Source organism: Pinus tabuliformis, chromosome 3_2, assembly GCF_031772625.1.
Source record: "Pinus tabuliformis cultivar Carrire ecotype Pingquan chromosome 3_2, CPIR1, whole genome shotgun sequence".
Taxonomy (NCBI): Eukaryota; Viridiplantae; Streptophyta; class Pinopsida; order Pinales; family Pinaceae; genus Pinus; species Pinus tabuliformis.
The window spans coordinates 280,442,900-280,457,260 of record NC_142302.1 but is presented as its reverse complement, the minus strand read 5'-3'; the positions used below and the strand labels follow the sequence as shown (position 1 = coordinate 280,457,260).

General features: G+C 34.5%; 1 protein-coding gene across 2 annotated transcripts; it reads right to left on the bottom strand.

Annotated features, from left to right (window-relative positions):
- Positions 1-332: 332 nt before the first annotated feature.
- On the bottom strand, positions 333-6,328 carry LOC149180717 (immune-associated nucleotide-binding protein 9-like). Of its 2 annotated transcripts, none has more exons than XM_089416245.1 (6): positions 6,060-6,328; positions 5,660-5,936; positions 5,164-5,438; positions 2,146-2,310; positions 1,943-2,062; positions 333-777 (listed from the first exon to the last, which is right to left on the bottom strand). In XM_089416245.1, exons 2-6 carry the CDS (start codon positions 5,910-5,912, stop codon positions 562-564), a joined length of 1,029 nt encoding a protein of 342 aa, XP_089272371.1. In that variant the 5' UTR covers positions 5,913-5,936; positions 6,060-6,328; the 3' UTR covers positions 333-561. The 2 variants fall into 2 exon arrangements, with proteins under 2 accessions (XP_089272371.1, XP_089272370.1); XM_089416244.1 differs by having other exon boundaries at positions 6,085-6,328.
- Positions 6,329-14,361: the final 8,033 nt, after the last annotated feature.

Below are 14,361 nucleotides of genomic sequence, written 5' to 3'. Positions count from 1 at the left end.
TTATGCTTGCTTCTATATTATAGGAATTGATAAAATAAAAATTCCAGAAAAACTGCATTGCTGGGAGTCTCGGAATGTTTGGCACGAGTAAATTAAAAACCTATAAATGCATTGCCCATTTGCAAGCTGTTTCCTTAGATGAAAAATCTTTTAAGCAAGATTATCGATTGAAATAGTTCTTATGTATGCTATCATACAACTTCGACTCTCCAAATCTAGTACAAAGGATAGGACTACCAAAAAGAACGAAAATCACTAAGATTAGCATCCTTGGAGATAATCCATGCTCAGGATCCATATTTTAATCATATGAACCTCTTTTTGAGTATACGTAGATTCCAATTGAATTAATATATACTCATCCAAATTGAAATATTCATCCCCTGTTCAGGTATAGTTTTGCAAAGCTGGTAAACATTACAGGTTAGAGAAATTCATGCAATAAAACATGATCAAATATATCAAAACTGAATCACACATCCCCATTGTAGGCACCTAGAAGACATTGAAGCCTTTCATTAACTATATTGATATATGTTTTGGAGACATAAATATTCACAATTACAAAATAACACATTTGTTGCTGCTGCCCATTTGTTTCTTGAGGTTTTCAGTCTCCTCCTGAGCCTTTTGCAATTTCTCTAGAAGCATACCGATTTTCACACCTGCTTCTTCTTGTTCTTTTTGAGCTCTTTTTTCGGCCTGTTCTCGTGCAACCTGCTCAGAAGACAAACGCTGCTCCAATTTTTCTGTAGTTATACGCAATTTCTCTTCTACCTGATAGAACACGGTAGTCATAAAAACAAGGTCAGCAACAATTCCAGTTCCTAAAATATGCCTTTAGGGCCAAGAATACCTTGTCAGTATCTCATTACAAAAGGAAAGCAAGTAAGATTATTGCCTATTAGCTGATGCTGAATTGCTATCGACTTCATATTATATATCAAAATCTAGGGAAGAAAAATTGCAGCCACCAGCAACACTCATTGGACCAGGTAAGCAGAAACAATATCTGGGTTCTTGGGCATCAGCCAAATCATTCCTAGAATCATTCTTAGGTCAATCAATGGTCCACAGTCACTTCCAGCAAATAAGATGATTGCCTACTGTCTCATGCTAAATTGCTATCGGCTTCATATTATATATCAAAATCTAAGAAAGAAAATTGCAGCCACCAGCAACACTCATAAGGCCAGGTAAGCAGAAACAACATCTAGGTTCTTGGACACAATATCAAATCTCAGTTTCCAAAGCCAACCAGAATCACATCAACTTCTGAAATCACTTCCCTTAGCTTGGTTTGGAGAATAAGACTTCATTTCCAAAACAACAAATTGAAGAATTGAGATATTCATTGTTCTTGGGAGAAAAGTAGGGAGGGACTGCAATAACAATTTGCATTTTTTCCCGCCATGGTGTGTAGAACAGTCGGCAATAGAGTGTACTATTATGGCACTCCTGTGAAGGTTGCTGGTTCAAAACCCTATGGGTTTAGCTAACCAAAAAATAAAATTTTGCATTTTTCCCCAATATGCCAATTACTCAAATTTGGCATCTAATCCAGAACATATTCAGGTCTAGCATAATTGCCTTAGCAGTTCTCAACCAGAATTATCTAGTGATGCAACAGTGGAAAGCATAAACAAGTTTGTTTGCTTATTTTTATGCAGGAAAAAGCATACAATATATAATGAGACATTGCACATCAACACTACATTAAAGCTATGGTTGCATTAAACAAAAGATTCCTGGGCATAACTGGACAGGCAAACTCCTCAATTTCAATGCTGTTTTGATAAAATATTAGCACACGATGTAGAGAAATGTAAATTTCACAAAAACAATGGCCATAGACAATACTTGATAGCAACCTCTATTGGCATATTGCCATATAGCGCCCACTTCCTAGCATTTGCAATATCCAGTTAAGCAAAATGATTACCATTTCAGTTAATTGTTTAAGCTGTTCAGCATATGCATTTTCCAACTGTTTCTTCAAATGATGTATCTCTTCCTTCGAATATCCACCTGAGTTTATATCCTCTTGTCGACTTAACCTTTCCTGAAGAAATGAAACAAAATGAGCAAAGCATTCTCTAAATAATCATTTCCAATATCTTTGCATATTTAAATGTGCAAACACACCTGAGCTTCACGGAACAACTCATTAGAATAAGGACGACCTCCATTTTCAGCAATTATAATGTCTATTTGCTTAAGCAATTCATTTACTTGTTTTGTCTGCACTGTTTTTGAAGTAGCTTTATTATTGAAAAGGACATTTCTATTATTGCACTGGCGGAGAAGATCCTGCAGGCACCAACACAGGTTCACATATATAAACAGGTCATTTTAGTAGCTAATGCATCATATCTAAACATATAGGTTGAACTTGAGAAAACAGAAAATATAAAGGACTAGTTTCCAATTTATTGAGAACCCCTTGTTAACGCATTCCAATTTCCATTGAAACCAATGAATAATATTATATAAAACTTGAAAAGTGCAGAACAGCAGAAATATTTTTTAGCCCATATCACATGATCAAGGACATTTGAAGAGAAACAAAATTAATAGGCAAAAGGGCAAATTGGACTGATTTTCACAAAAACCTAAAAGTGTGCCAGATATTTCAATGTTCCACAGAGATGTGTCCCGTATGCTCCCCTCTCTCCATGGGCTTGAGGATTTTGTTGGGAATGTCCCCTGCCATTCCTTGTGCACCACAAATAATTGTTCGACAGATCTGTCATGCCATGATCAGTTACTCCCAACTAGGAATGGGATGAATGATTGGAACTATTAGGATCCATAACAAATTGGAGAAAGATCTTCACTTTCCTTATAAAAGAATTCGAGTACTCCTATGTATTCCCCACCACTCTCACATGTCCAATGTCCATTATGTATTTCTCCCAAATCAAAACTTTTGCTTCTCACCTACATACACTAGTTTAAGTACATTAAGGAGGTTGAAGTTGAATTTTTTTTTAAAACAATATTTCAAAGGCAGACACGTGGGAACAACAAGAATTTTATACCATATCCCAAGTGCATTTCAGGTCCAACAAGCATTCTTTCAGTGAGACCTTGGAGAAGCATCAATAATTTTTCTTTTCAATTTTAATTGGTTAGTAATTTGAACTAATCTATTCCACCAAATTTGACCTGGACTTGCACATGAAACCCACTGTTTTCACAAGCATTGGTGTAGAATGAGCACAAGCATGTCCTGGGTGAGACTTGAACCCTAATGGGTGCGTTAACAATGCCCTTCTTTGACCACATCAGCACCAACCATTGTCCTGGTCACAATATAATTAGGACTCAGGAGCCACCAACTATGGAAAGAAGCCAACTCGTTTCATTTTTTGCCATTTTTCCATCTACACAAAATCCAAACCAATCTTTATTCATAGGTCAAAGATCTTATCTATATTTCTAGTACCTTAGGAAGAAACTATAACCAAGACATGATCACTATCCTCCAAGATTGATGATTAAATTGTACGGTACACACTATGTGCACAAAAAGAGCAATCTAACGTCTACCTTGGAACTTCATATAATATTGATGAACACAGCATAGGAGCTAAGGTGTAAAAAACAGAAACTAGAGTCCATTAGCATCATAGACATCAATAAAGCATTTTGAAGAATTGCAAGAGGCATTGTGGAGCTAACTTGAGGATCATAAAAATGGAGAAAAACAGAAGTCAACATATTGTTTGAAAAAGTACAAATGAGATTGTTAGATTATTTCGTATTAAATGGAAGAAACGTCTAATTACACAAAAGTGCTCTGTAAATTGATAAGCGATAAATTTGATTATTATGAATGCCTTAATAACCACAACAAATACAAGCAGATGAATGGATAAGTTTTAAAAATAAAAAATAACAGAGAACTAGACGAGAGAATATTGCAGCAAAAAGGTTGAATAAATCATTTATCAGATTTCTTTATTTGAATTCACCACCAATAAGAAAATATTAAGAGATGGAAAAGTTTCTATTGGTAGAAACCATAATAAGTGCACCCAAAAAGGCATATATCACAAAGAAAAAAGACCACTAGAAGAGTCTCATCTACAGTGGCATGCGAAACTAAAATGGGCTTTCAAGTTCTGGCCCTTCGGAACCTATTCACAAGACATAACAGAAAAGGTCTCCCATGGAAGCTCAGAATTGACTAAAATGCATGCACAGTGCAAATTGATAGAATGCAAGAAAGAGAAAACACTTATCTTTGACCAAATATAGAACTGGCTGCATAAAAGCAGTTTTCTGCCTAACCATAGGCATCCAGTGCATATACCAACCAAAGCCAGGATATGAGACCACCAAGGCAAAGGAACCAAGCTGGAACCAAGCTACAAGTTCCTAGCTCAGTTAACCAACCCATTCCTCTCATACTTAGCAAATCTGCTGTATGCAAAGCACTCCATGCATCTCATTCAGCCATCCACCCCACACAACACAAGGAAAATCTTCCCTCTCTCAGCTCATCGGTTCCTTAAGGATATTCTTTACTCAACTGCTTTCTGGGAATTGCCTGCAAGAATAATAAAATTTGGGTCTCCATAGGCCCCTTCTTTTCTCTTCCCATCTAGTGGATTATAGCCCATTTTGTACTCTCCACAACCATCTTGAAAACTTATATACTATATTCCAACATTTATAGTTGCATTGCTTTAATTCACTATGAAAACCTACCACATGGTCCATATAAGTATATTTACATGCTCTACTTACCTAGCAATTCAATGGTCAAGACTTGAACTTGAGCTCACACTAGGAATCCATACTAGAATATTTACATCATTTACACACCATTTACACACACAGTTATTTAGTTGAGCTCACATGGCTTCACACCTAGCATTATAACCACACATCTACAATCTATACATAATCTTATCTTCCAGAAGTCATAACCAGGGTATTACATATACATAACTAGAAAACCAAAGAAACTGAAGACACCAAGAATTTACTCCAATAAGGCCTTCATTCCTGGAATGTAGAACAGAGGGAGACTCGAGCATGATAAAAAACCATGGGCAGCTCAAGGCAGCCACCAAATAATTTAGGGTATAAACTCCGTTACATGAGAAGAACCAGAGTAGAAACGTCATCGTTCAAAAAAATAGAAACACTAACCTGAAGTTCAAGTGGGCTGTCATGTAAGTAATCTTCTAACGTCTCTTGATTGTCTTCTAACTCATCCCCCCCAGTAAAGGTAACCACCATGTAGCGGAGAATTTTCTCCCCAAACAACATTTGTAAGCTCTCTAAAGCAGCTGCTTCTTCTGCAGTAAATCGATTTCTAACAGAAAGTACGAAAAGAACTCCATGAACACCATGCTTTGCAAGGTCAATACACTTGACAATTTCTTTGCCGAGAAAGTCTGGATGGACGGCAAGATCAAAAAGACCTACAGTGGAAAGCCCCTTAACTTAGTTTATTGCCAATATCGCAGGGATTTTACTCACGAAAACAACAATCATAGTCCAAACTACAAAATCAAAATCGTATGCAGAAACTTAGTAATATTATAAGACAAACACAACCAAATCAAACAGCCTTCAAAAGGGGCCACGATACCACACCTTCAAAAGGTAACAAATATTTGGGCAAATCCAAAAAAAAAATCACCTGGCGTATCTACCACATTCAATATTCTGCCATCCTTCATCTGAACTTGTTGTAATTCAGAAGTGAGTGTAACAGCCGAGGAACGGGAACGAGACTTAAAGGCCCTGCGCCCAAGGATAGAATTACCAGTTGCACTTTTACCATTTCCCGTGCGTCCTACCAACACTAGAGTGGTCACGCCAGTAGCAGGTCCAGCCAACTCCCAATCATCCATCTCGTTTATTTTGCTTCTTCCCATCCTTGGGTCTTCCATTCACTAAATCACCTGTCAATAATTCTGCCAATCAGTTCCAGAATTAACAACTTCGCAGTAATTCCATTCCTAACCATCAAATTATGAAAAACGTCCCAATATAACTGTTCAATCAACTCAAAATTAGGCAAATTCTAGGCTGATCACCAAAAAATGCAATATGAATGAATACCCTGCACCAGCAAATTGAGCACGAATTCACAAGTCCTATATTTTTCGTGTGGCCTTCAATTCATAGAAATATGTCAAAATGTAAACCTCCAGCTGGACCAGGAAAACTCCAATTTCAAACTTAAAAGCGGCCCATTTCTGATTCAGAAGGCCATCTCGTTAGGAATGAGGAGAATGCAATGGAGTAATATTGGGGAGGAGACCTGTAATAGGTGACATAATCGCTGAACAAGTCACGACAAAAGGGAGAAAAAGAGGGGGGCTTCCCTATTTTCACTCTTCCTTGTGATGGTCCCATGAAACCCGCTAGCCCACTCCACGTAGCACGCGGATAACGGTACTTTCCTATTTTGCAAAGAGTTTTCCTTCAATCTAGAAGAATTATGTTGTTAACTTGGAGTTTTATCTTAAGAACGTGGTTCATAGAAATTTATCTCGAGATTTTTTTTGTCCATTTTAAAATAATTTAAAAATTATTAGATTTCCACACAATAAAATCAGGGTTTTATTTTTTTTAAATCATTAAAACAATTAGATTTTCCAAAAATAAAAATAAAAATTAATTAAAAAAATAATAATTTGAATTTTTTTATCAACAATATTTTAATAATAGCCCACGGGGCTTTGGATTGATAGTGAATGGGTGCACTGTTAAGGCACTCTATGCGATAGGTCACTGGTTCAAATCCCCATGGGTGCTTACCTACCAAAAAAAACAAATAAACAAACAAAACAAAACAATACTTTAATAATATTATTGCTCATTATTATTTTATACAATTAGATTTTTCCAAAAACAAAAATAAAAATTAATTAAAAAAATAAATTGAATTTTCTATCAACAATATTTTAATAATATTATTGCTCATTATTATTTTATACTTTTAAAAGTATCTTATATATCATCACATCATTTTTTTTAATAAGAAAACAACCCATAGACTTTATATTAAGATAAAAGATTGTTTACATATTCATAACTTTCCATCATAACCATCATAATAATGTAAATATCGTATTAACACTATACCTCTATCATATTAATCATATTAATCATCCCTTCATCTCCAAAAGATATGTGAAATCACAACAACATTTTGATTTTACATTATCCATAAACAATAAAAATAATTTGTCTCATATACTACAACAAAAAGAAACTAAGTGAAAGAAATAAATCCAGCTTCCTAAAACCAATCGTTGATGTAAGACATGTAGTCGATCTCTGCAACAAAAAGAAACTAACTAAGTGAAGGAAATAAATTCATCGTCCAAAAAACAATCACATCAACACATAGTTGATCTCTCCTAGCTTGTATAGATGCCCAACCTTTGATAGAGCATTTGCCACTCTATTCAACTTCATGTAAATATGAGCAATGTGAATCTTATTGAAGAGGACCAACATTGGCCTAATTCTCTTCATCCAAAAAGAGAGAGAAGGAGGTGCAAATGTCGACTTCTTTAGTACCCAGTCAATCACCACTTTTGAGTCGCAAAAAATATCCATTTTCTTAATAGATAACCATCTATCACAAAATAACACACCCCATAAAGCCAAAAAATTTGCCCTAGAATTGGACCCAGCTCCTCCAGACCAACTGAAATGGAAATACGTACCCAGACTAATGACAATGAAGGCATCACATCCGCATGTACTATGATCAACAACACCATCAAAAAAACCAACAGTGTAATTGTCCCATATATTAACCTGTTGGATATATCTCAGTTTTTTGTAATTTTCCACTAGCCCAATTTCCTTGAAAAAAACACATATTTTCATGCATGTACCAAAGATATCCGACGATTTGTCTTCAAATATGTAAGCATTCCTGCATTGCCAAGTCCCCCACATGATATAAAGAGGAAGGGACCTATATGCCTTATATTCCCGCATCCAGCCCCTAAGACATAATTCCACCAAAGAAGGATCCCATTCTGTCTAGATTTTTAAAATGTTTAATACATCAATCCAAATGGATTGTGAGAAAGGGAAATTCACAAAAATATGTGTCACATCTTCTTGTGCTTGCAGGGATAAAATACATCTGCCTAGCCCCCTGAAACCCCGTCGACACAAATATTCCCATGTTAGAATTTTGTTTTTCCAAGTTAACCATCCAAAGCACTTTAGTCTGAGCGGGAGATTCTAAGACCATGTTTTATTAAACCAACCATTGCTACCATCCAATTATTGTGGATGAGATATAAACCTCTATGCATCTTTAACATGGATTTAACCCTGAACAATCTTTCCAGCCCATGTGAATTTGTCCTCCTCACCATCTAAAGTAATACCAACCATTATAATATTTTGTATGTAATTATCCCAAATCCCATATAGACCCAAATCACTAGAACAAATCCAAATAGGATATTTAAAAAGTGGGTCCATAGCCACCTGGATCTGGTCTGTATATTAGATACCAAGGTTGCAAATATGGTGGATGAGTGTAATAGACAAGATGTGATCTCCATTAAAACCTTTAATAGGGTCCATACCAACCTCCACTTTTCAGCTCACATCAATCTGCCACCTCAGATTACCTATGTGTTATTTTTTTCATCATCTCAAGCCAAATGTATGAAACCGATAAAGGAGATCGAGCTTTGCCTTTGATCCATTCCTCTAGAGATAGATTTTTAAGATTTTTCTCTTGAATGATATCATGCCATATGCCAGAACTAGATATGGCCCTCCACATACTTTTTACCCCCAAAGCCCAACCAAAATTTTCAATATCCAGAATTCCCCAGCCACCCTCCTCCGTGGGCTTTGAAATGTCATCCAGCCTAGCGAGGTGAAATTTTTTAACATCATAGGAGCTAGCCCAAATAAATTTAGAAATGATAGCATTAATCTTTTTAATGATGGAGCGGGGTAAAATTTATAAATGTGTCTAGTATACGATAATCTTTGAAGGATTGATTGGACCAATATCAATCTACCACCAATAGACAACCATTTATGTGCCCATATTTTCAATTTGTGCTCAAATTTATCAATCATCACATCAATTACAATAATGAAAATTTTGATAGACATTTATCATATTAAATATCTTAGTTATTTTTATTCTCAAAATGAAAAATAAGACAATCAACCAAATAATGTGTTTAAATGTGTGAGTGAGATGTGAGGCATAAATAAGCATTTTATAGTAATGAGTTATTGTAATGATTACATTAATAAATATTTTTAATTATAGTATAAAGTACTTTTTTCTTCTACATTTTATGTTATATGGTGATACTTTTTTTAGTCACAGTTATTCACATTAGTTAAACAACCATCAAACAATGTTGAACTATCAATCCCACTTTCATAAACCCATCATTACAGTTTTATATGTGTAACTACTTCATCCTATTTGTTTATCACTCAATCAAAGGTGCCTTTAGCCATAATAGAGGTACCTATATGTGGGAGTGGTGCATTCATCTATGCTATTGGATTGGCTCAATATACATAATGATTTCATTTGTTGTTGTAGACATTGTTTTTGGAAATGTTCCCATTGCTACTACTCATAGTAAGACTCTAGAGGAAGCTAGGATCATTTTTTGTGCAATGTTGGAGGTAGTCTAACAGTATCCTAATTGGTCAGAAAGTACCTTATTTAGCTTGTGCCCCTTGCTGATGATTATTATGTTGCCTTGAATTCTATTGTTTTTAACAATTGGTCCCTCTATTACATCCTAAAGGAAACCTTGTAACCCATGGACATATTGGCTTATTTTTTTTCAATGTAATGGAGACTAAGTTGTTTAAGAGGACCCTTATTTTTGCATATGAGAAGAGTTTTTTGAGGTATCAGAAGGGATGAACTTTGCCATCCTATGATACTAATAAGTTCCACACTATAGTTGTGATGTTCTATTACATTGAGGGCATTCCATGCAAATTTAGTACTTGAGGAAAAAGGAAGGAAAATGTGGGATTTACAATTTTGTTACAAAGAGAGTTTTGTGCGATAGAGACAATTCAAATAATTCTTGGACCCAAGAAGAGGTTGGCTTGACAATCACCTAGAAAAAACCAACTGTGGTTTTGAATAGTGATGATCTGATTGGAGGTTCTTATTTTATCGCCCTAATAAATAATCATCAACTAGAAGATAATAGGACAAGGAAGAATTGTGGGTGTATGTTTGTCTCTAAAAGTACATTCATAAGCAAATCAAGACACTATTATAGATGATTGGTGCAAGTGTGACAAGATGATAATGTGAAGAATTTTTCACAATGCAATTATATGCTCATTGGTGATGAAGCATTGAAATTTCTTTTACTTACACTTAGGTGCAATTTGATTTGAATTATAAAGCATGTCTCTAATTTCATTTATTGCCTATCTTGCTTTTCTTCCCATCTCTCCCTAACTATTGTCTTTCTTGACTAGATTAGAATGGGTTTAAAATTTTGAGCATATGATTATTTAAAGTAGATAGTTACAAGTTATTGCATGCCCTTGTATAGACTCTTCCTAATTTGACAAAAAATTAAGATGAGCATTTACATAAAACAAACATTTTTTAATCAATGAAATGTAATATAAAAACTACAAAAAAACATATTTTTTCTCTTAAGAATTACTATGTATTTAGATTAGTTGATGCAAATTGCAAATACTTACATGCACAATGTATATGCAATAAAACTAAAAATTGCAAACACACTTAAAATTGTAATAGTCTTTTAGACTCACCATGTGGGAATTATATGTAAAGGATTATAGTGTGACTATTTGGTATTTAGTGGGATTTATTTGGATTCTGTAATACTACTTGTTGCCACTCCTGCAAATAGGGTTGTTGAAGATGTTGCAACCTGCTAAAACTCTGACACAAAGGACAAGGGTCCATTGTCACCTCAACCCAAGTCTCCACTCTTTAAGCCCAACTACCTCCAAAATGGCTATGGAAGGCTTCCCTGGATGACCGCAACCAACCAACACAAAACCAATGCCTTGTATGGGGTTTAATGGTTGAAGTGGATGAGATATTTGTTGATGCCCTACTAGCTTATTGTGTATAATTTGCATAAAATTATTCTAAACCAGCAAGAAATGACACTCAAAGCTAACAAAATATATCATATGAGTAGTCAAAATGAGTGTGAAAAAAATATTCTAACAAATTTGAAATTATTTCTATGATTATTACCTTGGTTAGGGGGGTTTATGTGCAATTTATCTTGTTGCCATGTCTCTACAGTCTATAAAATCTACAAAAAATTATAGAAAACAATAAGGAAAACACCTTTAAAGACCATCTAACAGTGCCCAAACACCTACAAATTCAATATCTAGGCATGGGGATGCTATTAGACACAAGATATGCCACTTTGGACCACTTCTAAATATTAAACTTGCAACAAAATGGAATTTCCAACACATTGGAAATTTACTTGTTGAGGTTATGGGGTCAAACCCCCCTAGGTGCTTTCTAGTGAAATATAAATGTCTTAATGATTAAAAATGACTACTTTTAGCTACCAATTGAAGATGTAAAACTTGTAAAATTGAATTTGAAGCTAATACAAGGTTTACTAAAGATACTTGAAAATGGACCTTGTGTGGAGAGAAATCTGCAAAAAATTATGTGCTACAACTCTAACCTAGTGCATATATGCACAAATAACTTTATCTATATATATATATATATATATATATAGAAATTATGTTAAAAAAGTTGTATTAGTTCTTTGGTTTAGATCCATAAATTATTTACCTTTTGCCTAAGGATTTACTGGCTACGTATGATAAACATTATGCAACAAGCTATTTAATAAGATAAAAAGTAGATTTTTGTTAGGATTTTATAAATAAGGTAATGAATGGAGTGAGATTTACCTTAGCCTTTTACTTACCACTTTGTTGGGTTGTGATCACAACCATGTCTTTGTCAATTTTTCCTTAAGGACTAGGAATGAATGAGGAGTTGGGAGTAAGACTATCCCACTATAATTAGTCTAGAATACTTGCAAGAAATATGATCCCACTAGAAGAATCTACTCACTCAAGATGCCCCAACTGCTAAATCAACAATAACACTAATATTCCACACTCTTGTTGAATATTTCCCCTAGAGGTCTTGTCCAACACTTTAAAATGTCTTCTTGATTTTAGCTAAGGGAGAGGTGAAGGATTTGGGCCTAGATCTCTCATTCGATGTGATCATTTATCCCTCAATATATTGCTATAGCAACTTTGTAGTAACCAAATAATACCTACAAATTATTCTATGAAACAAAAATTATAGGCTAAAGCTAAGCATAAAAGGAATAGAAAAAACAACCCAATAACACAAGTATTTTACATAATGGTTTCTTTATTGATGGTATAAATGATCTCACAGTCAACAACACTTTAATAGTGGGGAGCTAGCATTTTATCAAACATTTTCTAACGACTACATAATTACTAGTTAACAACTAGTTGATTGGACCCCCTCTAGAAAGTGATATTTACTAATCATCCACATGTAGAAGACTTAGTAACTTTAATAAAATATTACAGTACAATTAATCAATTTTCCCACTAAGGAATCAAATTGACTCAATGATTCCTTTAGAGTCTCATGCCCCCTTTTCTTGTAGTTCAGAAGTTGAAGAATGGGCTATAGATGCTCCAATGCTCAACTTGATTTTCTAACAATTAGTTTGAAGCTTTAACCACTAGTAAGCCCAACCTTGCAACCATTTTGCTTGTTCTCCAATGCCTTGATGAATTTGACTACTCTGTCACCTGGTTTTGTTATAACTCAGCTTGATTTCGTCTGAATCTTACTTCATTTGACCAAATTATGTCCTATGTTGCCACATCATCACTACTTGTCATGCCATCATGCCCTGTGTTGGATCTATAATGCCCTTAGGAATTTGGAGAAAATGAGACATGGGTTTTGTTCCTCTTTTTCTGTAGACAAATTTTGACATATTACATGTCAAATTCTCTCAAACGTTGTCCCTATTTTTCCACTTGTAAACCTTTAATACCTATTGACCAACTTTAACCAACTATAACTTGATAATGCCTTCCTTGTTTGCAAAACTTTAACATGGCATGTCATCCTCTCATGAAACTAGACAAATTGGGACCAAGTTGACCTTTTGAATTTCAATACCACTTGCATTGGGAAATGTGAACTGCATTAAAAAAAAAAAAAAAAACAACAACAACAACAACATGAAATATTGAACCTATGAGACTGCCATGTTGAGAAACATGAAAATGGTAATATATTATGGCTAAAAAGGTGTGTATAAACTCTATGACACATGACCATGTGGAAATCCATAGGTGCACCCCACATGGTTTGGATTAGCCCCTACGACAATGATCACCCCTGCATAAAATATATGGCTCCTCAAAACCATGAGTTCAATTAGAATCTTCTAAGTTCTCCAATCTTATCTAGGATGAAATAACCTTTGAATGAGATCTAAGTAGACTAGGCATGGCCAACTAGCAATCATATTGGATACCATAATACATAAATCAATGCATGGCCTACAATGCTTTTGACTTGCATCTTCTTGGACTTACAATGATATGGCCAAAAATGAAATATATCAATGTACCCCTGTTGAAATGGGGGTAACGGTACCTATGGACACATTCGATGGAACCATATATTGTAGATATGTGTATGTGTCCAATGAATATAGAATGTGTACACATAGAGAGATAATAGGGATTTCTCTGATCCTCTTAATCTTGGATGATGGTGTAATGCATCATGTTGCTTAATAAAGTCAATAGGAGAGATTTATTGAAAACCTCTTGTAGACTTATACCAAAGAAAATTGAGGATTACATCAGGCACTCCCAACATTAGTATATTCATGATAAAATGTAAAAAATAATGTCCATAATGGCATACCTTAATTATATGAAGAAGTTAGCTAAGGTTTTGAAGAATGCGATGCAAATTTCTAAAGCACAATTTGAGAAAATTCTATATAGTCCACATCAACCTTGCAACTAATTATTTGGAAAACATGTTTAATCTCTTGAGATCCAAATTAAATAACCAAAAAATTATTCCAAGAATAAATATGAAGGGAGACCATAACATGGGTTGATTTTGATGTTAAATTTAAAGAACATCAAAACATCATGACAACAAAACTAAGTAGTAATATATGGAATGCTTTTAAATGAAAGGACATGATAAACATGATTAGATAACTATGTCTTTTGTTTAATGGTTGTATTATATATCTATGGATCTTTGATGATAAAAACATAAAAATATACTTCCAACCCTTG